The sequence below is a fragment of the Rattus rattus genome, chromosome 1 (genome assembly GCF_011064425.1).
Source record: "Rattus rattus isolate New Zealand chromosome 1, Rrattus_CSIRO_v1, whole genome shotgun sequence".
NCBI lineage: Eukaryota > Metazoa > Chordata > Mammalia > Rodentia > Muridae > Rattus > Rattus rattus.
In genome coordinates this window covers 248,700,397-248,727,844 of record NC_046154.1, presented here as the reverse complement: position 1 = coordinate 248,727,844, position 27,448 = coordinate 248,700,397, and the positions used below count along the sequence as shown (strand labels likewise).

Sequence of the window (27,448 nt, the reverse complement as noted above, 5' to 3'; positions counted from 1 at the left end):
AGAGAAAGCTCATGAGTTAAAAGCAGTCAGGAGCTAACAATTTGACATCTTACAACATCAAACAGAATTCTAAGTTTCTTTTTTTTTTTTTTTTTTTTTGGTTCTTTTTTTTCGATCTGGGGACCCAACCCAGGGCCTTGCGCATTTGCTAGGCAAGCGCCTACCACTGAGCTAAATCCCCAGCCCAATTCGTTTCTTGCTCTGTTATATGAGCCATGCTTGCCTGCAGACTGGGGTGTTCTGGGGTAGCAGAGGTCTTATGTCCTCCTTAGAGTGTCCTCTGGAAGGGGATGGAGAGAGGGCTGGCGGCCTGCAGACCTGGAGCCGCTTCCTAGACCAGGGGAGGATCTAGACTCTCAAGAGCTTTTTTTTTTTTTTTTTTTTTTTTTTTTTTGGTTCTTTTTTTCGAGCTGGGACCCAACCCAGGGCCTTGAGCTTCCTAGCCAAGCGCTCTAACCACTGAGCTAAATCCCCAACCCCTCTCAAGAGCTCTTAACCACGCTCCCCTAAACACTGCTCCCTTAGGCAAGGGAGCCATATTATCTCCACTCAGTGTGCAAAAGAGCCAACAGCTTCTGCTCATGGATGCTGTCCACTGAAGTGACAGCCTAGTTCCCTCTTAATGGGACTGCCAGTTCACAGGCACAGCCATTCCCCACATGGTGGAGACCCAGCTGGCATCATCCTTAAACGCTGCCTTAAAGAGAATCTACAGGGCACTTTCTGCCGACAGTCTGGCTCACCACCCAGCCTATGGATCAGGATTCCTGTTCCTTGATGACCTCACCATCGCCAAGGGGAGAGGTACCTTGTCATGCTGCCGTAGGTATTCCTCACAGGCACGGAGTGTCTCGTCTGGCTGTGCCTCTCCAAGGGAACATAGTGCACTGCAGACCTGCTCCTGTACCATAGGGTCCTTGTCAGTGATGGAGTCCAGTAGGGTGAAGGACAGCTCTGCAGTGACAAAGTCCAGTGTGTTTAGGTCCAAGCATACCATAGGTGCCTTCCCTGTGACTGGCGCCAGCTTCTGGGATCACACACTTAACACACAGGAGATGGCACATCCAAGCCCAATGTCCCAGGCCAATAGGCATGGCCTCTTGCCTAACAGGCATTGCTGACCTGAAGCTGTTCTCGCTCATAAAACCCACTCCTCTCTACTGCACTGATCACATTCCCTGATTGTCCCCTACTGTGCTTCCCAAGTTGTGGGATCAGGAACATCCAGTGGGCTGAATGCCACACGGCTCTGACTCTGTTATCACGAGAGGCTATAGGCCTGGATGAGGTCCCAATGCTACTTCACCTATCTTAAGGCCTGAACTTCTGCAAGGCCATCGCCTTATGTAAGTTACCCACAAACCCACAGCGCTCCACAAAGGCTCTGCAGATCCCGCAAGCTACTTCAAGAAAGTTCCCTAAGGGCTGGAGAGATGGCTCCGTGGTTAAGAGGACTGGTTGCCCTTCCGGAGGTCCTGAGTTCAGTTTTCTAGCAACCACATGGTGGCTTACAGCCATCTATAAGTGGATCTGATGCCCTCTTTCTGGCATGCAGGTGTACATGCAGATAGAGCATTCATGTACATTAAATAAAAAAATAAAATGTAAAAGAAGGTCCTGGGATACACCCAAGTCCGACATGTAGGACGGTGGCACTGGGAGACGGGTGCAGACAACGGTAATAAACAGTCAGCGGAGCACACGGGTCAGGCCCATAGGCCTCTGCCTATCGAGGCCGCCATACATCAAGCCTTCCACAAACGAGTAGCTCTCTGCAATAAAGGCAAGGCAGGCAAACCAGAGACAAGGCCTGACTAGGCCTCTGCTCCCCAGACACCAGGCCTATGCCCACATTGCTATAACTGGATACCTGGAGGTTATCTGGAAGCACTCGCCATGACATGAGAACAGAGAGACACCAGGGCTGAATCTGTCTCTCCTCAGAAGGGACCCTCCCTCATCTTGAGCAAGAAGGAGGACTTTTTAACAGGTCTCCATTTCCAAGTTTCAACAGCTGAATAAACAGTTGATCTAATTAATAAGATTTGATTGCATCGGGTTGGGGATTTAGCTCAGTGGTAGAGTGCTTGCCTAGCAAGCGCAAGGTCCTGGGTTCGGTCCCCAGCTCCGAAAAAAAAAAAAAGAAAAAGAAAAGAAAAAAAAAGATTTGATTGCGTCTCAGGCCAAGTTTGACCTGGCAGACCAGGCCCTGCCCTTCTAAAACACACCTCAGCCCCTGCTCTCCAGCTATAAGCTAGACAGAGCAGACACATCCTCAAGCCATCATGAACATATAGAACCTGACTCCAGGGACAACAAGAATGTTGACACCACACACTCTCTCTCTCTCTCCAACATCTTCAACTTTCTGCCTTTGCTGGGAAGGCAATGGCGTCCCACTGCAATGCAATGTAGCCTCAGCTACTCTGATAGCAGGAGAACAGGAGGGCAGGTGGACAGAGGTTCCTCCCAAACGCACTCACTCTTTATGTATGGCCTGCTCATTTCTGTGGTCTTGGCTTCCGCCTGTCCAGTGTAAGCATGAATGGCTTCCTCCCAGACCTAGAATAGTAGGAACACAGGATTTTATCCATCACCGTCACCGTCCATAAGATCAGGGTTAGCTGCTGCTTATGTACAAAACACACAGTCTAGATTGATTTGTCCTAGGGAAGATCTCTATCACAGCTGGTCAACCCACTCAGGAAGAAAGTTCCATGACCCCAGGAACCGCCCGGCTCTCCTACACTCCCAAGCTGCCAGCCCCCTCCAGCAGAGCAGTAGCCCATGGTGTGTTCGGGGCTGCCACATGGCACTATCTTCACAGTCCTGGCAAGCATGGTCACGCTCCCAACTAAAGCAACTGCCTCTCAACCTGAAGTGAACCGTGGGGACCACAGCTCAGCTGAACAGGAGGTCACAAAGAGTAAAGTCCCACAAGTAACCAAGCCTGTGCCTCTGCACTATGTGGTCTCATGTGCAGGCCTTTCATCCCAGCACTCCAGAGGCAGAGGCAGGCAGATCTCTCTGAGTCCGAGGCCAGCCTGGTCCACAGAGTGAGTTCCAAGACAACCAAGAAAGACACACACACACACACACACACACACACACACACACACACACACACACAGAGAGAGAGAGAGAGAGAGAGAGAGAGAGAGAGAGAGAGAGAGAGAGAGAGAGAGAATGAATGAGAATAATGCTAAATAATTTTTAAAAAAGATACAGGAAGCTGGAGAGACCTCAGCAGTTAGGAGACCTTGCTGCTCTTGCACAGGACCAAGTTCTGTTCTCCAAACAGAACAGTTAGTTTATAACTTCCTGTAGACTCTAGCCCCAAGGGGCTGGAGAGATGGCTCAGTGGTTAAGAGAAGTGGCTGCTCTTCCAGAGGTCCTGAGTTCAATTCCAGAGGTTGCTCACAACCAATGTGGTCTGATGACCTCTTCTGTCTGGGGTGTGTGTGTGTGTGTGTGTGTGTGTGTGTGTGTGTGTGTGTGTGTGTGTGTAAAACATGTATGTGGTCAATCACAACTATAGATACATAAATAAAAATAAAATAACAAGGGACTAGAGAGATGAAACAGTGCTCTTAAAAGCATTCACTGAAGAGAATCCAAGTTTAGTCCCCAGCACCCATATGGTTCCATATGGTTTAGTTCCCACAGCACCCATAGGGTTTAGTCCCCAGCACCCATATGGTTCCATATGGTTTAGTTCCCACAGCACCCATAGGGTTTAGTCCCCAGCACCCATAGGGTTTAGTTAGCAGGTCAGACATGCACACAGTATGCACACACATGCCAGCAGAACACTCATACACAGAAAATAAAATATTTAATAAAATAAAAAGTGTTAAAGAAACAGAACCACCTGACCCATGTATTACTCTCCCCAGGGAGATGAGAGAGATTTAGGGGATTTAAGTGGAGGTTGTATTTTTGAGAGTCTCCCTATCCCTATCCAGACCTACAGATTCCCACTCACTGTGTACCCCAGGATAGCCTTGTATTTGCAAGAATCATACCCCTGCCTCCCAAGCACAAGAATCACAGGTCAATGCCACCACATCCAGCCCCAAAAACATATTTTTTAAAAAATATGAGGGCACTAGAGAGGTGGCTCAGAGGTTAGGAACGCTGGCTGCTGTTCCGGAGGACCTGGGTTTAGGCATTAGCACCATTATTGTGGTGGTTGTCAACGGTCTGTAACGCCAGTTCCAGAAGATTTGACACCCTTTTCTAGTTTCTGTGGTCACCAGGCACACATGTGACCACAAAAACAGACATATATGCTGACAAAACCACCCATATACACAAAGAATAAAATAAATATTTTAAAAACCCAAAAAGTACCTAAATAAGCTGGAAAGATGGACCAGGAGTTAAGAGCTTGCTGCTCTTTCAGAGGACTAGGATTTGGTACCAAGCACACATGTTAGGTAGCTCACGGCTGCCTGTAACTCCAGCTCCAGGGAATCAGATGCCCTCTTCCAACCCCCACAGGCATTTGCACTCAAGTGCACATAAGTAAATATAAAATACACATTAAGTGCATACACGCAAGTGCAGATAAAATATAACTTAGAGAACTGAGATTTAAAAACAGGATAAAATCAACCGACCAGGAGCTCCCAGATGGCAGAGAGGATGGAAGGCAGGCAGGGGGCGCTGCCTTGAGGGCCGCAGCATCAGCACAGCATCGCCCCCGTCTTCCAGGAGAACATCTAAAAAGAACGGATAGACAGGAAATGAACTCGCATGCTCCATCTGTGGCCCGGCAAAGAGGAAGAAAATGACCCCAAGGTGCAAGATCGCTGAGACAGCATCAGCTTTCAGGCAGTGTGAGAGACGCAGGGGCTTAACCGACATGGACCCTTAAGCTTTGACCTCCCGGGTCTGCACTAAGCCTACAAGGTACAGGCGTCAGGGTTGGCTGTTCTTCCCTGTGAAAAGCTAAAGGAAGGTAACTGTATCCCTCTCAAGCCGGTGTGTGTGATGCGCATGCACGTATGCAGGGCAGTGTGCAAACTTATGCAAAGATGAGCAAACAAAACTCAATAACCACCATGGGTCACCTGGCCCTGGCCCAGATGAATACAAGAGGAACCAACTCGCCCTCCTGATCAAAACAACCAAAGGCCTGGATAAACACAAAACTGGTTGCAGTGTGGTGCACGTCTTTAATCGCAGCACTCGAGAGGCAGAGGCAGATGGATGTCTGTGAGTTCAAGGCCAGCCTGATCAACAGAGAGTGTTCCAGGACAGCCAGGGCTACACGGTGAAATTGTGCCTCAAGAAAAAGGAAAAAAAGAGATACAGTTCTAGAAGTGGTGAGAATTACCTCAATCTGTCAGAAAGTGTCTTTAAACAGAAAACTTTTCCCAGCAGGGTGAGAAAAAAGAAACAGGAAAGACACAAGAAGAAAATCAAACCTTGAGAAAGACTTAACCCACCACTGCTGGCTCTGACAATGAAGACAAGGAATATGACAACCTCCTGTCGCTCTCTTCAGACACACCAGAAGAGGGCATCAGATCCCATTACAGATGGTTGTGAGCCACCATGTGGTTGCTGGGAATTGAACTCAGGACCTCTGGAAGAGCAGTCAGTGCTCTTAACCACTGAGCCATTTCTCCAGCCCTTGGGGACCTTTTTGTGCACTGTGTAAAGGTTGTCTTTGTATCATTCACGTGTTGACTTCTGTACAGGCAGAGAGTAGAGAACTGGCCTATGCTATGATTATGAATCCTCACCAGCCTCAGAATTTTATAAACAGATACCCCCCACCTTCTGATTGGTTTAATAAAGATATGACTGCCAATAGCTGAGGCAGGAGAGGAAAGGCGTGTCATGCGGGTGCTGGTGAGTCAAGGTAGCCTTGCAATAGCCTCGGTTTAGTCAGAAGGAATGGGTGTGTTGCTTTGCTTCCATTGCTATAATGAAACAAATGAAACACTGACCAAATCACTTGGAGAGGAAAGGGTTATTTGGCTTATACATTGTGATCACAGTTCATCACCACAGGAAGGCAGGAACCTGGAGACAGGAACTGAAGCAGAGGAGAATCGCTCAGCTGCCTCCCAGGAACACTTGCCCAGAGGTGGTACAGCTCAGAGTGGACTGCGCCCATACCCTGGCCCACAGACCAGTCTGGTAGGGGCATTTTCTCAAATGAGGTTCTCTCGTCCCAGATGACTCTAGCTTGTACCAGGCTGACAAAAATCCGAGCACATGGGAACATTGGTCCTATTAGATGCAAAGTGCCCATTCTGCCAACAACTTAAAAACAGGAAAGAAACAATCTCTACAGCTTTTAGTGAGAGTGTAGTCCCCTATCCTTAGATTAATGACCCAAAAGACTTTATCACAATAACTCTGTGTTACTGGAGCCTTAGAAAACTAGGCAGGAGAGAGGCCTCAGCAATTTAAGAGTACGAATTGACCTTGCTGAGGGCCTGAGTTTGGTTCCCACAGTGGGTAGTTCACAATTGTCTGTAACTCCATCCAGGGGCTACATGTAAAGAAACTACCCAAGTTCAGGGAAAGAGCCACCCACCCGAAAGGGCAAGCAGAGATATCTGAAGCATACACGGGCCAAATGGTGAAATAAGGCACCCAGTCAAAAATCAGCAGGAGGGCTGGAGAGATGGCTCAGTGGTTAAGAGCTCTGACTGCTCTTCCAGAGGTCCTGAGTTCAATTCCCAGCAACCACATGGTGGCTCACAACCATCTGTAATGAGATCTGATGCCCTCTTCTGGTGTGTCTGAAGACAGCGACAGTGTACTTATATATAATAAATAAATCTTAAAAAAAAAAAATTATCAGGAAAGCAAAGTAGAGCTCATGGCCAGGTGTGGTGGTGCATACCTTTAATGACAGTGCTTGGGGGAAGAGGCAGACAGTCTCTGAGTTTGGAGCCAGCAAGAGCCACATAGTAACACCCTGGTACAAAACAAACAGAGCAAACTACTCAGTCAGCACAAACTGACCTGAAAATAAGGAAGAAAAGAACTAGCAGACAGGGACATTCAGACAGCTAGCGTAACTGCATCTCATATAGGCAAGAAACTACAGGAGGAATTAACTATATTGAGAAAAATAGGTCAAGAGTAAAAAGATGGGGGCTCAGTGGTTAGAGCACCGACTGCTCTTCCAGAGGTCCTGAGTTCAATTCCCAGCAACCACATGGTGGCTCACAACCATCTGTAATTGGATCTGATGCCCTCTTTTGGTGTGTCTGAAGACAGCAACAGGGTTGGGGATTTAGCTCAGTGGTAGAGCGCTTGCCTAGCAAGCTCAAGGCCCTGGGTTCGGGTTCCCAGCTCCAAAAAAAAAGAAAAAAAAAAAAAAAAAAAAAAAAAAAAGACAGCAACAGTGTACTCACATGCATTAAATAAATAAGTAAATAAATCTTTTTTTAAAAAAATGACAAAAAAAGAGCATGATCCTAGCACTTGGGAAATGAAGGAGGAGAATAAGGAGTTGGAGGTCACCCTTAGCTACACAGTAAATATAAGGCTAGTCTAGATGACGTCAGCTTGTTCTCAGAAAGGGGGGCAGGGAGATTCTTTGGAAAAGAAAAGCAGTCCCCAGGCCTCCCTATGTGCCCCCACAGAGCCCTTTCCTCTTCTTACCAGCACTTCTGATGTGGTGTACCATTCTAACTGTGTTACTGAAGCACAGGTCACCTCAGTAAGATGTCAGCCCTGCCACTGAGAGCCTAGACACAGGCCTGCACGACCATCAATTCACCCAGAAGGTCATCACACGTTAGACCCGCTAGGGACAGAGCTGCAGGCTCACAACACCCAAGACATCAACAGCAGGAGCTGAGAGCTGGACTTCATTAGCCAGCAAGTCTGCATGAAGCTGGAGAGACAGGAGAATCTGTGATAACACATGTTGCTCAAGGCAAGAAGGATGGGAAGTGCAATACACAAGTGGCAACCTTCATCTCCTTAACTCAGAACCAACACCATTCCAGGCCCAGGACCTGGAGCTGCTGATCCTCACACAGCATAACACAACATGGAGAGTTCAAATGTTATGACACTCAAGAAGCATGACAGGCACCATCACCTTGAGTCACTGGAAAAGGAACAGCAGGATGAAGCCAAGAGGAAATGACAACAGTGCACAGAAGAACAAAGTCCTCAGTGCCATGGCAGTCAAATCTGTCCCAGCTGGCTCTTCCAGCTTCTTGCTTTCAGTTCAAGATGTGAGCCTCAGCACTCTGCTCCTGCCACAGCTCCACCATCATTAACTCGAACCCTCTGGAACCACGGTCCAGATAAACCCTCTCTCCTATACGATTCCTTAGTCCTGATGTTTTATCAGAGGGATGGAAAAGTAACTGGTGTAACAGTGAATTCCTAACTAGTCAGGGCGGCTAACACCAGGGCTACTAATAAAACCCTGTGTCCAAGGAAGAGGAGCAAGAGGAGGAGAAGGGAGGGGGGAGAGAAAAGCCTATCCTAAACATCAACGTCACTGGTGAGAAACTATGTCCACACAGGTTAGGTGAGAAAACAGACTGCGTTCAGACTGCACCACCTCTGTCCAGGGACATGTTGCCAAGGGCATGTTGAAAAGTCAGGCTGGGGGTTGGGGATTTAGCTCAGTGGTAAAGCGCTTGCCTAGGAAGCGCAAGGTCCTGGGTTCGGTCCCCAGCTCCGGAAAAAAAAAACCAAAAAAAAAAAAAAAGAAAAAAGAAAAGAAAAGAAAAGTCAGGCTGGTGTGGTAAAAGGCAAGGAAAAAACAGCACAAGACACTTAGATTAAGAAGAAGCCAGGTGTGCTGTGCCTTACGGGAAGCAGAGGCAGGTGGATCTCTGTGAACTAGAGGCCAACCTGGTCTACAACGGGGGATCCAGGCCAACTGGGGCTACACTGTCGTGAGACCCTGCCTCAAAACAAAACAAAAACAACAACAACAACAAAACAAAAAGAGAAGCAGCAAAATTAAAAATTGTATTGACAAGCACATATTTTATTAAAAAGAACCCTACATAATCTAATTGGGAGAAGAATTAGATCACTCACAGAGGTCACAGGGTATAAAGGCATTATATAGTGTCACTATTCTACATACTAACAACAGTTGAAAAACTCAGACCCTTTGCTGGAGAGCCTAACAAAAATATGCGACGTCTTTAGGGATAAATGACAGAATATGTATTTGAGGACACACTGCTCAAAAATACAGATCTATATCTGCATTCCTCCTACATTCATTTCCTGATGTTGCCCCTGAGCCAACCTCATGTCCTGGGCATTAGGCTGGTGGCTTTGTTTCTGAGCTAAGTCCCACTGTGTCCAGACAGTACCCTGTCTTGACCTTTACACTCGGAATCCCTGAGTTGTGCTGGGTATTCCCACAGCCCCTTTGCTCACAGGGGACGAATTGGATCAGCACTAAGAATGCGCAGCGTGGGGGTTGGGGATTTAGCTCAGTGGTAGAGCGCTTGCCTAGGAAGCGCAAGGCCCTGGGTTCGGTCCCCAGCTCCGAAAAAAAGAACCAAAAAAAAAAAAAAAGAATGCGCAGCGTGCCTCCCCCAGTGAGTAGCGTCAGGGTTTTGATTTGTATCTTAGTGTACGCTCAAGTTTAAAAAATGAAAATCGGGGGGCTGGAGAGATGGCTCAGCGGTTAAGAGCACCAACTGCTCTTCCAGAGGTCCTGAGTTCAAATCCCAGCAACCACATGGTGGCTCACAACCATCTGTAGTGGGATCCGATGCCCTCTTCTGGTGTGTCTGAAGACAGCTGCAGTGTACTCATATATAATAAATGAATAAATCTTTAAAAAAAAATGAAAATCGGTGTCCTGGGGCTCCAGAGATATGGCTCAGCGGTGAAAGGCACTTGTGCTCCCAGCACCTGCTCGGAGGCTCACAGCCACGAATGATTCCAGCTCCTGGGGATCTGATGCCCTTTTTGAATGCCACAGGCACCAGGCACCTGCATGGTAGATATATATGCATGTGGACATTTATACATGTAGAATAAAATAAATATAAAAATGTTAACTGTTAACCAACCAGAGCTTCCAGGGACTAAGCCACTACCCAAAGACTATACATGGACTGACCCTGGGCTCCAACCTTATAGGTAGCAATGAATAGCCTAGTAAGGGTACCAGTGGAAGGGGAAGCCCTTGGTCCTGCCAAGACTGAACCCCCAGTGAACGTGATTGTTGGGGGGAGGGCAGTAATGGGGGTAAGATGGGGAGGGGAACACCCATATAGAAGGGGAGGGGAAGGGGTTAGGGGGATGTTGGCCTGGTAAATAAGAAATACTCAAGTTGGGCTGGAGAGATGGTTCAGCGGTCACTGACTGCTCTTCCAGAGTCCTGAGTTCAATTCCCAGCAACCACATGGTGGTTCACAACCATCTGAAATGGATCCAATGCCCTCTTCTGGTGTGCATGAAGACAGCTACAGTGTACTCATACATACATAAAATAAATTAAAAGATCTTTAAAAAAAAAAAGAAATTAGGAAAGAAATACTCAAGTTAATAAAGATGGAAAAAAATAAATAAAAATAATGTTAACTGTTCCTGGAGGAATAGATCAGAAATCCTCTGGTAAACACCAGCAAATGTGCAATCCACAATTGGAGTGCACTGGAGGAAAAGATCCACAGCTTACAGAAAGATCCCCGTTCAATAGCGGCCAATCACAATTTGAAAACTGTGCCAAAAGGAGGATTTTCTCTGTGCTGACTGTGTAAACGTCTATACAGTGAAGAGTAGGCCAAGCCTGGTGACGTAGAACTGTAACCTCAGCACTTGGGAGGTAGAAGTGGGGTTCAAGAGTTCAAGATCACTTTCAGCTACACAGCAAGCCTGAGGGCGATCTGTACTGTGATGGTCTCGGCAGCAGCACAGACACTAAGGACAGTTGAATGGTAACCTGAATGGTAAATGACACAGCCTGGTGTGGGAAAGATCTTGGGTCTGATTCTTAGCACTGGAATTAACAATAACAACAGCAAATAAAGGAAAACAAGACAAACAAAAGCAGGAGTAAAGAACAAAAGGCAGGGGTGAAAAGCAGAAAGTGCTCAGGGGTTAAGAGCACTTGCTGCCCTTCCTGAAGGCCCACGTTCAGTAACCAGCACCCCATCCATGGGTAACTCCAGCCGTAGAGGACCTAGAGCCTTGCACAGGAATGCCCGAAATGTGTCCATACACACTCACAGACACGTACGAAGAGACACATAAATAAGAATAAAATAAACCTTAAAAAAAGTTATTCAAGAACAAAGTAGGATTTGAATCAAAAAGGACTCATGACTTCTCTTAATTCAAAGTAAGTCCTTTATAGAGTTAAGAGATACAGCCAGGGGGTTGGGGATTTAGCTCAGTGGTAGAGCGCTTGCCTAGCAAGCACAAGGCCCTGGGTTCAGTCCCCAGCTCCAAAAAAAAGACAAAAGAAATAAAAAAGAGAGAGAGAGAGATACAGCCAGGTGGTGGTGGTGTTGGCAGCACATGCCTTTAATAACTCGGGAGACAGGGGCAGGTGGATCTTGGTGAGTTCAAAGCCAGCCCAGTCTACATAAGGAGTTTCAGGACAACCAGGGCTACATAATAGAGAGATCCTGTCCCAATGTGCAACAGGATGCTAGTCTCCTTAAAAATTAGTGTGCAAAAAGAGCTTAGACATTACTAAAACAAAGAGCAGAAGGACACACAGGAATTCTCAGAGAAGATAACCAACAGACATACAGTGTCTGTGCTGACTATCCCTTGGGACAAAGTGCGTGTCCTGTTGTCTTTCCAAAGTCAATAGAGTGTGGCAAAGTGGACAGTTTAAGGACATGGCTCTCGAGCCAGACAGCCTTAAGTATGCTTACTGCACAGCCACCAGCGACTGATGTCCAGCACCTGTATTCATACATTCACAGACTCTGACTGGGAGTGAAGTCAGGCAGCAGCCAGCTCTGTGCACATGACAAGGACAAGGCCCACCTGTGGTGCTAGGTGTTGGTATGAGTGACTAAGCTTGAGGACTGGCTGCTACTGCTTGAAATTGTCAACCCCCTTTCCCATCATTTACAGATGTTCCTACTCTAGGACACAGGCAGTTATGTATGTGAGTATTAGTCAGGCTAGGGCAAATCTCAAAGGCAAAACAAATGAGAGATGATGAGAGACAGGGTTGATGGGGCTTTTCCATTCTGTATGGAAAGTTTTTTTTTTTACAGATGTACACCGCTATGCCCAGTTCACAGCACCTACATTTCTATGAACAGAGAACCAATACGCACAAGAACAAATTCTCAGTCTCGAGGCTATATTATATCTGAGAGGGGGTGGGAGTGTCCAGGCAACATGCAGTCACAGAATCCCTTACCTGGGAGGAATTGGGCCAGGGAAGGGTCAACTTCTAGAGTAACCAGCAAGAACTTGAGAAGGTGTCCCAGGGTAATACAGTCAGGAGTCACTGCTCACCATCTACTAAGAATACAATTTCTCGAACAAGCCATGTGGAACTGGGCTTACATGCAAACCCCTGAAGCAAGGGGGACCCTGCAAGTCAGGGAAGGAGGCACCATCCATATGATATTCAGCAGCCAAGTGCTTCCAAGAGCCACAGAAACCCTTCCTGGTGTTATTTCCCCAAGTGGATCAAGCTGTGTACCCTGACACTGGCAAGGATGTTTTGACTAAAAACAACTCAGCTTAATAAAAAGTCACCGGGAGGCCTGGAGTTGCTCATAGACGGCAGCAGCTCTGCTCTAACCTGGGCCTCTGTCAACCCTAGGGAAGAGAAGTAAACACAAACATCTACTACCCCACACAGGATGACTGAACTGACCGAGACACGCACAGGTCCTACGGGTCCCGCCTCTGGCCTCTGCCGTCCCTCAACAGTCAGCTTTGCTTTGAGGGAGGGAACTATGACAAGATGCAGGTCTGAATTAAGACAGCTGCCTGGACATCAGTTTCAAGTTAACAAAGGTGGCTAGTCCTCAGCCATTTGACTTTGACTTTAGAGACCAGAATGACATTTCTCGTCTGAGACGCACTTCTCAGTCTAAGAGTAATGCCTGCAGGCAGAAGCATCTCCAGGCCTGCAGGTGCAGAGATTGCACGGCCAAACCAAGTCACAGACACAGGCTCCAAGCAAAGATCCCACAGCCAGCCATTTGCATAGGATCTCAGCTCTCGGGCCCCATCAACTCTGTGTCTGCTGGGGTCTCCATCTAGATGATCATGGCCAATCAAGTCCAACAGAGCAGCTAAGACTTAAGCCTTCACCTTCACTCCAGCCCTGCCCCAACTATTTCCTGAATTTTTCACCATTTAACTAGGTCGCAGGCTGTTTCTCCATTTCTACTACCATCATCCCCTTCCAAAGTGTTTCCTGCCTCCAACCAAGACTAGCCCCACAAAATTGGCCTCTGCCTCAACTCCAGCTCACTGCCCCAGGTCTCCAGAGGCGGCCCTCTATCCCTCTCCTGCGGCTCCTTATGCTTACTCACTGCACATGAGTTTATGGCTTCATCCACTTCCTACCCTGAGCTCTGTACAGGGTAGAGCTAAGTACTGCTGCAGACCTACACTGACTTCGCTGGAAAATCGGAGCCCCAAACCTCCAAACCTGGAGTGTCAGCTGTCTCAACCTCACCTCGCTCTCACCTTGCCTGAATTCTATACTCCTAGTTTTGTGGCCTTCTCCCTGGGGCCAGCAATCCTCGTGACTCTGGACAAATCACTTTCCTGCTTTACACCGCCTCCTTTAATCGGGCAAAGAGAACACAGAAAGACTAGTGGCTGCGGTGCGCACTGGCTTCGCAAGTCTCTGAATTAAGGCTCAGTTTTATGAAAGAGGCAGAAATGCCAATGGCTCAGTTGTGAAGCTCAAAAACCTGAACACTTAGCCCCTAGCACGCAGAGGACCAGGGTCTTGAGTCACCGAGTTTCCGGAAGGGACTAGGATATGGACCACGCGACCCACCAGACAGCAGGGACAGGGTCCGGGGACCACGCGCCGATGTCTGACAAGTCAGAATTGAATCGCAAGCTCCGAGATCCCTTCCAGGTGTACCACGCGAAGCCGGGCCCGCTGGGCGCACCTGCGATCTCCCAGGACCTCCTGGCCGGCTGACCTTGGGGAGGCGCCCCTTGACACAGCTTCTCTTGCTACTGGCAGATAGGAAGGTCCCTAGGCTCTCCTGTCCAAGTTCCCCAAAGGGTCCCTGGTCCCCGCCACCAAAGACGAGCCTTCACAAGCCGTTTACCTGAGGAGCCGCCGCTGCCACGGCCCGGGCGCCGCCCTCTATGCCCCAAGCGTCCCAGAGTGGGCGGAGCAGCGCTCCAAGCCCAACCCCACAGCCCTCTGGCCAATTGCGGCCTGGCGCGCGGCAATTTGACCCCGCCTCTATGAGATCTCCACGCTCATTGGTCAGAGTTCTGTCCCTCACGTTAGCTCTGCCCCCACGCTCCACCTCCTAGAGAGCCTAGGTACACCAACTCCTTCCTGTACCCTGCCGGGTACCCCAGCGGTCCGGTGACCATTTCACAAGACAAGTGTGAGTACTGCTGCTGCGCCAGACGCCGTCTGCGCAAGCGCTGTTCTCGAGAGAGTATTCGGGCTCAGCTTCTAACTGCAGAAAACTCCACCAGGCGGGAGCAGTGGCGCATGCCTTTAATCCCAGCACTGGAGAGGCAGAGGCAGGTGAATCCCTATGAATTCGAGACCATCATGGTCTACATAGTAAGTTCTAGGACAGCCTGAGCTACAAAGCGAGGGAACAAACAAACAAACAAAAAGCCAGCCCTAGCACACCTTATGCAGCAGTCACAGACACACACAAGGTATTGTTATGTTCTACTACATTGATCACAAACTAAACGCCTAAAACATACTCAAAGCCCCTAATTCGTGGACCCCCTAAATGTACACATGGCCATGCCCATCAAAGGTGCATACATGTCCATCCTGTCAACACGACATTGGGAATCAAGATGATCATGTCCTAGCAACCTGGGCTGCTCACTTCCAGCTGTTATTGCAGCTCCAGGTGCATCTAAAGCCTGTAGGCCTGGAAAGAGGTACATAAAAAAGTAGAAGTAAGCCACACTACAGGATATAGGAAATGCTATGAAGGAGTTTGGGTTTGGTGACAAGAAAGCAAGGTTAGGTAAGAGCTTGTGCCTGGGAGAGTTGGGGGAGGATCATGCCAGGAAGACTTGACACCTGCAAAGAACCCGAAGTCACCCAGATGTGGGTAAACAAGAGAAAGTTGTGAGCAGAGTTCTGAAAGCAAAAGAACCAAGACATTGCCCTGTTGAGTAAGAGGAAGGAGTTAACTACCATGCATCTAGGCTGACAGCATCTGTTAGATGTGGAAATTAAGCTGTGGTTGAATGGGTCTTGGAAGGGCAGCAAGCTGAGAGGGTGTCCAAGGGGCAAACACTGAGAGAGAACCAATATTCTTTTTCCACAGTATGAAGGACTTGGACCAATTTCTGTTGTGAGGCTAGAGCCTGAGAGAAAAAGACAGGACATCTTTGAGCAAGAGAGTGAGTCATTCTGCAGATGGTGTCATGGCCTAGGAAGATGCTAGAAAACAGAGGGGACTAACTTGGGTAGCTACCAGGGAAAGAGGTCTTCTCCACACTCATACCAGGACAGCTAACTCCCCTCCCCCCTGCCCTGCCCAACCTGAAAAGCCTTGCAGGTTCCGTGCTCCTCCACAGCCACTGCGGTCAGCTCTCTCTGCCCCAAACACACAAGCTGCCCAGCACGTATCACAACTTAATTTTTATTTTTATTGTTCAGCATAAGGCCCAGCACATGAGGTACTGGGTAAAACCCAGTGGAGCCGATGGACTAGTAAGGATGTAGACAGGAAGAGGGACAAGACAGCTCAAGGGGATGGGGGGATGGCTCCGCGGGTTAACACATTCTGCCATCCCCCACACTGGGCAGCTCAAAACCAGCTCTAACTTCCAGCTTCTAAGTTCCACGCTCAAGTGCTCATGCCCCCCACACCACACAACACACACACACACACACACACACTCATGAATAAAATCTTTACTTTAGTTTTTGGTTTTCTCTGTGTAGCCCTGGCTGTCCTGGAACTAGCTCTGTAGACAAGGCTGGCCTCTGCCTCCTTAGGATGATTAAAGAAGAGCACCACCACATCCAGCAAGAGTAAAACCTTTTAAGTACACTGTCACTGTCTTCAGACACACCCGAAAAGGGCATCGGATCCCATTACAGATGGTCGTGAGCCACCATGTGGTTGCTGGGATTTGAACTCAGGACCTCTGGAAGAGCAGTCAGCAGCCTTAAAAAAAGATGGAGAGAGAGAGATGGCTCAGTGGTTAAGAGCATGTATTTGGGGGTTGGGGATTTAGCTCAGTGGTAGAGCGCTTGCCTAGGGAAGCGCAAAGGCCCTGGGTTGGTCCCCAGCTCCAAAAAAAAGAACCAAAAAAAAAAAAAAAAAAAAAGCATGTATTTGCTCTTCTTACAGAGGACCCAGGTTCCGTTCCAGTTCCCAGCACCCACATGGCGGCTGACAACCACACTTAACTCCATTTCCAGAGGATCTAGCACCCTTCTGAACTCCACAAGCACCAGGCACGAACACGGTATGCATGCAGGCAAGACACTCATGCACATAAAATAAAAAATAAAGTGAGTTTTTAAGAACATTGCAAAAGGAACGTGATCTTTCTGGATCGGGACTGTTATCACACAGCTTCATGGTTGCTAGCTTCCGTTTAGGTTCTGGCACGGGTAGGAGCCAGGAAGGTGGCGGGGACATGCACAGCCAGGAGACTGAGTAGACAGCAGCAGCTCAGTAGCACTGCTGGGCCAGGGTGGAGTCACGTGATTTCCCCCCTCCCTTTTTTTTTCTGTTCTCTAGATGTAAAATGGCCACCCACCTTCCTCTTGTCACTCATGTACCCACAGCCCTCCTACCTCCCAGATAGCCAACCTGTATTCAATCCCAGGAGCAGTTTTCCGTTTACCTAAGGTCCAGATTACCCACAGGACAGTTACTGTGTCCATGTTTTCTATACTTTCTAAGACAAAGCCTGGAGCTATGAGCTATTCGTTCCAAAGAGTCACCAGATGAGGTGGATGAGGAAACAAACCTGACAATTCAAGCCAGGCTTTTCCAATGCCTTATTGTAAAGCTTTCCACAACTACCTATAAATTTCAGTGCAGGAAGACAAGTCTCTAAGGCTCATTAGACCTCTAACCACATTTCAGGATAGCTGTCCACTAGCCAATGCTGGTCCCTCCAGTTTGTACCACACATCCCACCCTTGGCCTGGACTCTGCCCCGTAAACCATGTATTGCTCCATTGCATTCAGATTTGAAATTCTGAGGATGCACTACCTTTGGCACATCTGTGTGGTCAGGGAATGAGACATGACTGGGGATATAGCTAAGGGGGCTACTTAGAAAAGCAGCTGGCCTGTGGCACATGCTAAGTGAATGTCAGCTGAGACGCTGGAGTTGAAAACAAAAAGTGGTGGTAGCTTCCATGCCCTGTGGAGTAGTCTGGGGTGGTGGCCTTGGCTTCCCCTGAAGATGTGTTCAAATCTGCAGAAAGCCCCAGGTGGCAGGCTTCCTGCTGCAGGTCTGATCTAGGTCAAAAAGACCCAGTAAGACTGAGAGTGGGACTGGAGAGGTGGCTCAGTGGTTTTAATAGAACTGGCTGCTCTTCCAGAGGCCCTGAGTTCAATTCCCAGCAACCACATGGTGGCTCACAGCCATTTGTGATGGGGTCTGATGCCCTCTTCTGGTGTGTCTGAGGACAACTACAGTGTACTCATATACATAAAACAAATCTTAAAAAACAAACAACAACAACAACAACAAAACAAAAACAGCACAGCAGTGGTTCTCAACCTTCCTAACACTGTGACACTTAATACAGTTCCTCATGGTATGGTGACCCCAAACCATAACATCACTTTCATTGCTGTAGCTGGTCTTTTACTATTTCGTGGGTCCTTTTTCCCCACCCTTTATTCTGCCACCACCACTCTGTTTCACCCCCTAACATTAGGAGAGAAACTGTGATAGAGGGGGGAGAGAGAGAAATCCCTAATTGTAATTTCTTTCATTCCTTCTTTGACCACAGTTACTGACAAACCACAACCAACCTTCCTACATGCCCAACAACTAAGCCACCCCTCCTGGGGGGGCCCTCACGTTTACCTTCCCTCTGAATAGTTCCCGAAATTCCAAGTGTCACACCATTACAGAAACTGTCTGCAGCTGACAAAACCATGCCTCTGGTAGAGCACGAGGCAAATCACAGTCAGCTCCTGCGGGCAGGCGAGACCCTGCATCCCCACATGTGGGTTTAGAAGGAAAGTGTGTTCTTGTAATATTTCTGTGTCTTTTAAAAGGAACAGAAATTCTAGAATTCTCAAAGATGTCATTATGCATTGCTACTTCATAACTGTAATTGTGCTACTGTTGTGAATCATAATGTAAATATCTGTGTTTTCTGATGGTCTTTGGTGGCCCCTGTGAAAGGGTTCTTTGCTACCCTCAAAGGGGTTGAGAACCATTGCAGTAGAGGAAGGCCAGATTCGAGGATCCTGGGCTCTTGCCATTCCTCACTCATGTAGCAGTGACCTTGGTTGGCATCTCCTCTTGAAGACTTAACCTTCCTAGCTTCTTTAAGGGCCTTGTATAGGGGCTGAAGAAATGACCCAGCAATTAAGAACACATTCTGTTCTGGTAGGGGACTCAAGTTTAGTTTCCAGCATCCAGATCAAGTGGCTCACAACCACCTGTCACCCCAGCTCCAGGAGATGCAAAGCCTCAGTTCTCTCTCTCTCTCTCTCTCTCTCTCTCTCTCTCTCTCTCTCTCTCTCTCTCAATAATGAAAAGGCCTTTCTATTCAATCACATGCAGAGTGGCCCACAAAGCCTCATCCTGGTGTTAGTCCTTCGAATCCCACAAAAAGAGAGCGCAGCATTGATTGGGTAGGGCTAATCCAGTAAGACAGCCTCAAAGATGACTTTGATGGCTTAAGATGATACCTTTGAGGGCACAATGCAAGTGCATCTCTAGAACCTTCTATTCTAGAACCTACACCCAGTCCTCTGGAGTCTTTACTCCCCAATCAGTCCAGAGCTGTAGTAGCCTCCTCCTGAGGCTCTCGATCTTGCTCTCTTAGCCTAAAACCCATTAAGTCTTTAGAAACTTTTTCTTCCAGGGGCAGCAGGTCTCCCCTGGCCTTCTGCTTCTCCAGTCCCTTACCCTCTGAAACAAGTTAGACTTCAGCTGCGTCCTTTCCCCTGGCCGACGGGCAGTAAACTGGCCCACCAAGTCCAGTTCTGTGGCACCCTGCCTTCCATGAGGAGCAACAGCCGGCGCAAGGTGGACCAGAGGGTGTTCATAGAGCAGGTTCGAGAATGCATGAACAATGGTTACTTGCTCTCCTCCAAGAAGATCGGATCTGGTGCTTTCTCCAAGGTCTACCTGGCCTATGCAACACGTGAACGCATGAAGCACAACCCTAGGCTATCCTCTGACTTGCGGGACAAGCACCACAGTATGGTGAGGCAGGCCTGCTATCGTCTCTGTGGGTTCCTTGGGGTACCCAAGCCTGGTTCCAGCAGGCCTGTCCCAACCTCTTCCAGGTACCTTCTGGTTCCTCTATAGGACCTCCCTCTTTTTTTTTTTTTTTTTTTTTTTTCGAGCTGGGGACCAACCCAGGGCCTTGCGCTTGCTAGGCAAGCGCTCTACCACTGAGCCAAATCCCCAACCCCAGGACCTCCCTCTTAAGTCCTATTTCTTCTCAGCTTCCCTATGCTCTGTTCCCCAACCTCTCCCACATATATGTACCCAGGACAAAAAGTGAGGCAGGTACTATCCTTCCAAGGACATGGCTTGCTCGGCCACGTGGAGAATGAGCAGTATGTATAAATAACAGTGGGTCTATTCTAAGGAGTCTTTCCTCACAGTTGAACTTTCTACATCTTTCTCAGGTGGCTATTAAGATTGTGTCCATGGCTGAAGCCCCAGTGGAGTACTCCAGAAAGTTCCTGCCCCGTGAGATTTTATCCCTCAACGCCACCTACAAGCACATGAACATAGTAAGACGGTCCTTACGCCACTCCTGCTGTCTACCCCACTTCTCTGCTTGAAACCTCTTTTTTTTCTCCTTGCATGAAGAGTCTTCTCTTACCCTGCAACTGAGAGCTAGTATGCCTGCCAGTCCCAGAACTCTTGGCCCAGCCTTCCTGAGGGTGACAGTGTACATGGAGTATTGGGGGTGTTTGCTAGGTTCAGCTGTATGAGACCTACCAGAACAGCCAGCGCTCCTACCTGGTACTGGAGTTGGCAGCTAGAGGTGACCTGTTGGAGTACATTAATGCAGTGTCAGACCTCCGATGTTGCCCAGGGCTGGAGGAGGAAGAGGCCCGAAGGCTGTTCTGGCAACTGGTCAGCGCTGTGGCCCACTGCCACAGTGTTGGCATTGTTCATAGGTGAGGGTGCCACCTGTCCTGCCTGCCTGCCTGGATGTCTGCTGACCCATTTGAGCCCAGCCCCACATTCCCTTCTCCCCCAGGGACTTGAAATGTGAAAATATCCTGTTGGATGACCATGGCTTCCTAAAGCTGACAGGTGAGCCCACATGGCTCCATTAGTCTAGTTTAATTCTGGACTCCTCCCAACTTCTGCCTGTCCCCAATAATGACCTATTCCTGACCTTCAGCTCTCCCACAAAGCCTGAATTCAGCTCCTACCTATACCTAAGCCCACTGACCTACATCCACGGGAGCCCCTGCCTAGTTTCTCCCATTCTTCCGACATATACTCCAAGTTCCCTCCCTCCCCAAGCCCCACCAATCTAACATGTCCTCTTGAACCCACTCTCCCTAACCTGTCCATCACCTGTGTTGCCTTGCCCTGCCCTGCCTGTATACTGTGTGCAGATTTTGGCTTTGCCAACTGGGTGGGGATCAAGAACTCCCTGCTGAGCACCTTCTGTGGCTCTGTGGCCTATACGGCCCCAGAGATCCTCATGAGCAAGAAGTACAACGGTGAGCAGGCTGATCTGTGGAGCCTGTGAGTACCCCAGGTACCCCCAGCAGGACCCATGGGTGGGCTTAGGGGAGGACAACACTCTGAGGAAGCTGGATTCCCAGAGGGATCATCCTCCATGCCATGGTGTCTGGGAAGCTGCCCTTCAAGGAACACCAGCCCCATCGCATGCTGCACCTGATTCGTCGAGGTCCCGTCTTCAGGTCCAGGCTGTCCCCAGGTGAGCATCACCACACCATGCTCCTTCCAAGGCCCAGCTCGAGCCTGGAGGGCAGCCAGAGAGACCAGGATGACGGCAAAGAGAACATGGTATCACACTTCCCCGATATGCTGGAGAAGCATGACCCACGCACTATATGTTGGGGAAGTTGAGCTGAGGTTGGGATGGTCTTGAAGGATACCAGCCCTACTGAATATCTAACATGGCACTTGCTCTAACATGGCAGAGCCTCCTCTGTGCCTCAGTCCCCTTTTGATAATAGCCTTGAACCTTTGATTCCTCTCAAGTTGCCAACATTTCTGACAGTAGTTGAATGTGGGTCAGGATTGTGGCAGGCTCCAGCAGTGAGCCCTCCCCTGTAGAGTGCCGGGACCTGATCAGAGGGCTGCTTCAGCTGCATCCGGGTGACCGCCTGGACCTACAGCAGGTGGCTGCTCACTGCTGGATGCTGCCTGCAGAGCACATGCTGTCCTCTATACTTGGAGCTACCCGAGGTGGGGAATGGCTCATAGGCAAATGGCTGGGCTGCGGGCAGGGTCTCGGGTACTCTACAGGACCCCTTGCTTTGCTCCATTGCAGAACAGAAGCATTCCTGGTCCGCAATAGGCCCAGACAACGCAGAGCCTGACAGAGATACCAGGTATAGCAGGAGCAAAGGCTCCAGCCCCTCTAGTGGCAGGACATCTCCAAGGAGAGCATCTCTGGCCCAGCTGTGCAGCACCTGGAAGCCTGCACCAGAGGAATAGGTTCTACTACCCTTGGGCTTGGGCGCACCACGGCAGGTGGCTGCTCCCTGTGTCCCATGTTCCCCAGCAGGAACATGCCTGGGTGCTGTCTGGTCAGTTGAGGGTGGGTGGGTGTGGGCAGATAAAAATGTTCATTCTTTTGAGTTAAGGGTGCAGCTATCTACACAAGGAGGGCTGGTGACCTTTGGGTACCTCCTGGGGGACTTGGGTCAGAGGGAAAACACCAGTCTACGCAGTGTGTGTGTCAATAGCGTCAAAGCTTTAACAAGAGTTCTGGAGAGCATCATTGGGGGAAGAGGGGAGAAGACTCCTGGTATTCAATGAAAACACCTAGCCATGCAATGATAACACATACACCAGCCTTCCTCTGAAGCTGGAACACTGCAAACTCCCATGAAGACTACAGGTGTCGGGGACCTGGAAGGACCTCTTCCTGAGGAAAACAGCACACACAGGTGGAGCAAAGATCTGTGGCTCAGAAAAGGGGATGCAGTAGGGCATGGTATCTACAGGATTAGAAAGACAGGGTGCATACACGGAGTAGGCTCCAGATGTTGGGGGTAGGATCATGAATGCTGGAAGAACATGCAGGAGAATCTCTGCCCAACAGGAGGGTCTGGATGTCTTGAAAGGCTTGAAGAGGTTAACCGAGGAGTAGGTTCTATTTGAAGGGCTGAGTCCCAATTCAGCCTGAGACTGAGGAGGTTGACAGATGAAGCAGAGAAATAGAGATAGAATGGGCAACGATACCCAGCAAGCGACCCAAAGACAGGCCTAGAAGGGCAGAGCATTCTAGGAAGCCCCTGGGATCCGAGTGTAGTCTGCTTTCAAGGTCTTAGGCAAGGAGAGCAAAAGGACTCCAAAGGACTGCTCACAGCGCTGTTTCTATCTCTAAGCCTAACCACGTCCAGACCCTTCAGTGCCTGCAGGGATGAAAAACTAGTTGGCTTCCCAGGGCTTGCAGTGTTTCCAGTCCAGTCCTATCAGTCTGGGAACAGGCTCCTCCTAGTTCCAGTGACGACGGGCATCCTGCCTCATCTATAGGCAGCTGTGACACAGGACCTGGCCGGCTCCACCTCCAGGGTGCAGCTCTGAACAGCACGCATTAGTGCTGGTTGCAACAGGGCACGGGATTGGGCAGTATTATCCTCGAGCTTCTCAACACTTACTGGGCATTTACCCTAGAACCCCGTGGGAACCCTGGCAAAGGTGGGCCAAAGGGGCTTCAGGTCCGTGGGGCACCCTTGTCTCTTCGCTCTTGAGCAAGCTCTTGCTGTTCTTGCTGGTCTAGCTCTTGGAGCTGTCGTTCCACATCTTCAGGTACCTGCACCTCCAGCAGGTTTTCCATGCCAACCTCTGGCTCATCCCCAATAAGCACCTGCGAGTAGAGGAGGCGGGTGAGCAGCTCCTAAGCTGCTGGCACTTGCTGAGCCTCCCTTACCCCGCACTCACCTGGATAAGCTTCTCACAAGCCATTCGCACATCAGGCTCTGACTCCCAGGCATATAACTCTCGAAGGATCAAGTAAGCACCCTGATCCCGTACTTGCTTCCGACCAGGTGCGGTGGCTGTCAGCTAGGGAGACGAAAAGGTTACTCAGATGCCAATATGAATTGTGGGGAGGCTTTAACATCACAGGCCCCTGCTCACCAGCATGATGGCTTCAATGAGCATCTTTCGGATGTCAGCATCCGGCTCTCTCTGCTTGTCTGGTGATAGGTACTGCAGGTCAACGGGCAGCTCTAGGAGTGAGAGTGGGAGCCTGTTGGTCCCTGTGCTGGACACCCAAGCCCTGCTCTGCCTGGGTGAGCCTCGTGTGTGTCTGTAATGACCTCTTCCTTAAAGGCTGCTGAAGGGACTCCAGTCCTGAACACTGCTCCATCTCTCCTAGTAGTCTCTCCTCTAGCCCAGACAGCCCTGATGCAACCACCCAAGTCACTCACCCTCCATCTCTTCCTCGGAAAACTCTTCAGGCCCAGCCAAGGGCAGTAGCAAGAAGGGGAGAATGTCGACTTGGGGCCCGAGTAACCACTTGTGGTGTCCTGGAGGTGGGGGGAGGGGACAAGGAAGGGGATCAGAAGATTGGTCTGTTGGGTTCCTAGGGTCCAGTCCCCACCCTAGCAATGGCACTCACGATGTTCAAAACAGCAATTCCGAAGTGTTCCCACCACCCCGCCCCTGCGCACCGAGGAGTCTGTGTACTGGGTAAGTGGCAATAGTCGTTGGACCACGCACCTGTTGGAAGAGGATACTCACTGCTGTCCTTGTTTACTGCCACTCCCCCCTTACCCCTTCCCGACCCCGCAAGCGACTGGGTTTCACCTGTCCGGGTCCAGGAGAAAAGCACGCACCTCCGCCTGCTGGCTAAGGTTGGAGAGCAACGGCCCCAGGTAATGCAGGGGTGCGGACGCGTTGTAACTGGGCATGCACAGCGCGTTGACAAGCCGCTCCAGACCCAGCCGCTCGGGCTCAGCGGCCATCAGCTTCTCCGTTAACGCAGCACACGGAGCCGGCTCGCGACTCAGGTTGGCCAGCACTGCAGCCAACTCTTCAGCCCAGGGCCACTGAGGGTCCAACACGCAAAGCAGCAGGCGGACAGGCAGCTCCGGGTCCGCCGCCAGCATCTGCCAGTGCAGATCCGGATCAGCAGCCAAGTTCACCAGCGCACGGGAGGCATCGCGGGAAGGAGCTGGGGTCGGGGCCACCGCTAGGTCGATCAAAGCCCGCAACAACGCTGTCTGTCCAGCCAACAGCGTGCGGCCCGAGCCCACACCAGTCAGAGCCAGCACGTGCTGCGCCGCGGCCGCCTGCAGGTCTGCTCGCGCTCCGGGAACCAGGAAGGGCAGCAGTTCCGCCACCTCCGTGTCCGCGCCAGCCTCCTGCCCTGACAACCCTCGCTCACCGGAGAGCCCCGAACCTACTCCCGGTCCCCGCATGCCGCCAGCAGTTTTAGTCGCTTCTCACTACACAAGGGCCACCGCCGGGAAAGCGGAAGTCGCTAAAAACCCTTCCGAGTCTGAGAACCCATCTGAAGGGGGCGGGACCGGCCTTAGCGCAAGGCATTGTGGGCCATAGTATTGGGCTTTCTCCCAGAGGCTGAGACACTGTTGTTGGTGCAGATATATCCCCCTTTCCGTCACCACTTGCAGGGACTTTTCTAGCTGCCTATTGCGTGTTTGCTTTGTCAGGCATCAAAACCACACGGCCAGCTCGCAAAATCTGAAGCGTAGCTCGGAAGCGGGTGCTCCTGGTGTCTAGGAGTGTTTGCTGCCGCCCTTTAACCCTGGGCTCCAGATCGTCAGGAACTGAATGTGAATGACGCAGGACTCCGCAGTGAGAAGGCAGCTTTGGACAGACCTCTGACTTTGCCGAGGAGCTAACTTTGGGACATTTGTTAGGACTTCTAAAGTATAGAAAGTCGGAGTCAAGCAGGCTTGGGCAAAGGGAACTGATTAATGAATCTATAGTTTGCAGGTTTTGGGGAGCCTGGTGACAGATGCCGCTGCACACAACTCTCTAGAACGCTGTTCGGTTTCTCTCTTCCATACCTGTTTGTGGTTTTCTGCTTCTCAGTGGTTCCATATTATTACCTTCTACGGGCACATTTGTTAGCACAGATAAGGACACTGGCCTTCTCAGCTACATAATCCCAGCAGAAGACAATTTCAGTATTGGAGTCTGTTCTGGGAAAGTACTCCGTTTGGTGCTTTTTTTTTTTTTTTTTTTTTTTTTTTTTTTTTTTTTTTTTGTGCTTCTATTAGCGATTAGCTGCCTGGGGTCCTTGCTCTTCCAAAATAGAAATCTTGAGTTAGTGAGGAGTTTTTCCAAGGCTGGTCCTTGGCAGGTTGTGTAACCCTCTGCTTCTGACAGCGAAGGAGATAGCCAGGAGCTGCAACGGTTCCAGATCCTATGCTGCCTTAGATACTGATTAGGACCCTTCGGGGTACAGCGGCAAGTGGTTAGGTCTTGTGTAGGCGTAACTGTCCAGATTTCCCAGCCTTTGACAGTGGCTGGTGATAGTTTCTAAGGGAAGGCTATGACCCTTGCCTCTTAAAGCCTCTATTTCTACTACTGCTGCCCCACCCCCATCTCTGCCTCTGTGGCAGCTCTGCTGCCTTCTGTCCTTGTCTCCACTGCTATCTTTTCTTTCTTTGCCATACCAGCCCATCCCAATCAAGAACAGTATGTGAGAAAGCATGAGCGTGATGGTGATACATAGCTTTAATCACAACACTTGAAAGGCAGGTAGATCTCCATGAGTTCGAATCCAGCCTGGACTACTACAGTGGGAGGGCACAAAAACTGTCTCCTGCCAGTTATAATCTCAGCACTTAGGAAGCTGAGGTAGGGATCCAGAATTCCAAGGTCGCCCTTGCCTATATGTTTGAGATCAATCTGCTGTACACATTCATGCGCCTCTCAAAAGAGGCAGGGGTAAATGTGTCTCCCAGCCTCTTTACCAAGGGAGCCAAACAGCCTAATTTAGCTAATATTCTAAGAAGTGGGGTGTTTGCACCAGTCAGGACAGGTCATTATGCAAATGAAGGATGAAGTCAACTGAGGCACTGTTCTGTACCAATCCCAGTCTCCTTTGCTAGACTGTATAGGGAAGTGCTTCTCTGACCTGGTACAAGTGGCTGCGGGGGAAAGACCTACCCAAAACTGTTTAAGCCATCATTGCTGAAGCCACACCTCTTAGAATGAAGTTATATTTTAGCCCTGCACATCTGTAGAATGTCCAAAACAGCCAGTATTGGCATAAGGTAGTTAGTAGAGCCGGCTGCCTGACATGCAGTTCTTTGCTCGAGGATACTAGGGTACCAGGGAGTGGGCCTAATGATGTCAACCTCTGGAATTAATGCGTCCAATACATTTTCATCAAACAGGTACCCAGTGGCTAATGTGCTGCCCTGCAAGCGTGAGGACTGGGGTTTAGATTCCCAGGACCTATGTATAATTATTAGATAACATATAATGTATAATTATTAGCGATAAAATCATAGACGGTAGCTGGAGAGATGGCTCAGTGATTAAGAGCACTGACTGCTCTTCCAGAGGTCCTGAGTTCAAATCCCAGCAACCACATGGTGGCTCACAATCATCTGTAATGGGATCTGATGCCCTCTTCTGGTGTGTTTGAAAACAGCTACAGTGTGCTTGTATATAAATAAATAAATAAATAAATAAATAAATAAATCTTTAAAGAAAATCATAGATGGGCCTGGAGAGGACAGCTGGGCTGTTATATAGAGGAAACCCTATCTCAACAAAATAGAAAAGTAAATCAGCTAGGCATAGTGCTTCTTCTCTAATCTCACTGAGGAGGCTGAGGCGGGAAGGTCAGTGTAAGTTTGAGGCCACCCTGAGCTATAAGATGAGATGGTCTCAAAGATTTTTTTTTCTTATAAAGTTAACTTTGTTAACTTGACACAAAATAGTT

General features: G+C 49.5%; 3 protein-coding genes and 1 long non-coding RNA gene across 5 annotated transcripts in view; 1 reads left to right on the top strand and 3 right to left on the bottom strand.

Annotated features, from left to right (window-relative positions):
- Nucleotides 1-1,012, bottom strand: part of Mroh1 (maestro heat like repeat family member 1) — a 58,439-nt gene extending 57,427 nt beyond the window's left edge. For both annotated transcript variants that reach the window (XM_032917388.1, XM_032917391.1), the window contains exon 1: nt 809-1,012. In XM_032917388.1, the coding sequence (XP_032773279.1) occupies nt 809-997 (189 nt within the window). In that variant the 5' untranslated portion in view covers nt 998-1,012. The remainder of the gene's footprint in view (nt 1-808) is intronic.
- A 1,470-nt stretch (nt 1,013-2,482) lies between these two features.
- Nucleotides 2,483-14,304, bottom strand: LOC116913218. Its single transcript, XR_004389601.1, has 3 exons — nt 14,247-14,304; nt 4,623-4,724; nt 2,483-2,562 (listed from the first exon to the last, which is right to left on the bottom strand). It is a non-coding gene; the product is annotated as an uncharacterized LOC116913218 (long non-coding RNA).
- Nucleotides 14,305-19,097: 4,793 nt separating this feature from the next.
- On the top strand, nt 19,098-22,151 carry LOC116913133 (testis-specific serine/threonine-protein kinase 5). The gene is made up of 8 exons (XM_032917331.1): nt 19,098-19,551; nt 19,983-20,090; nt 20,281-20,483; nt 20,567-20,622; nt 20,934-21,066; nt 21,147-21,262; nt 21,625-21,756; nt 21,842-22,151. The coding sequence occupies exons 1-8, from the start codon at nt 19,348-19,350 to the stop codon at nt 22,006-22,008; spliced, it is 1,119 nt and encodes a 372-aa protein (XP_032773222.1). The 5' UTR covers nt 19,098-19,347; the 3' UTR covers nt 22,009-22,151.
- Nucleotides 22,152-22,246: 95 nt separating this feature from the next.
- Hgh1 (HGH1 homolog) lies at nt 22,247-25,029 on the bottom strand. Its single transcript, XM_032917343.1, has 6 exons — nt 24,331-25,029; nt 24,143-24,243; nt 23,952-24,050; nt 23,659-23,750; nt 23,461-23,583; nt 22,247-23,386 (listed from the first exon to the last, which is right to left on the bottom strand). The coding sequence occupies exons 1-6, from the start codon at nt 24,942-24,944 to the stop codon at nt 23,234-23,236; spliced, it is 1,182 nt and encodes a 393-aa protein (XP_032773234.1). The 5' UTR covers nt 24,945-25,029; the 3' UTR covers nt 22,247-23,233.
- Between the last annotated feature and the right edge of the window lie 2,419 nt (nt 25,030-27,448).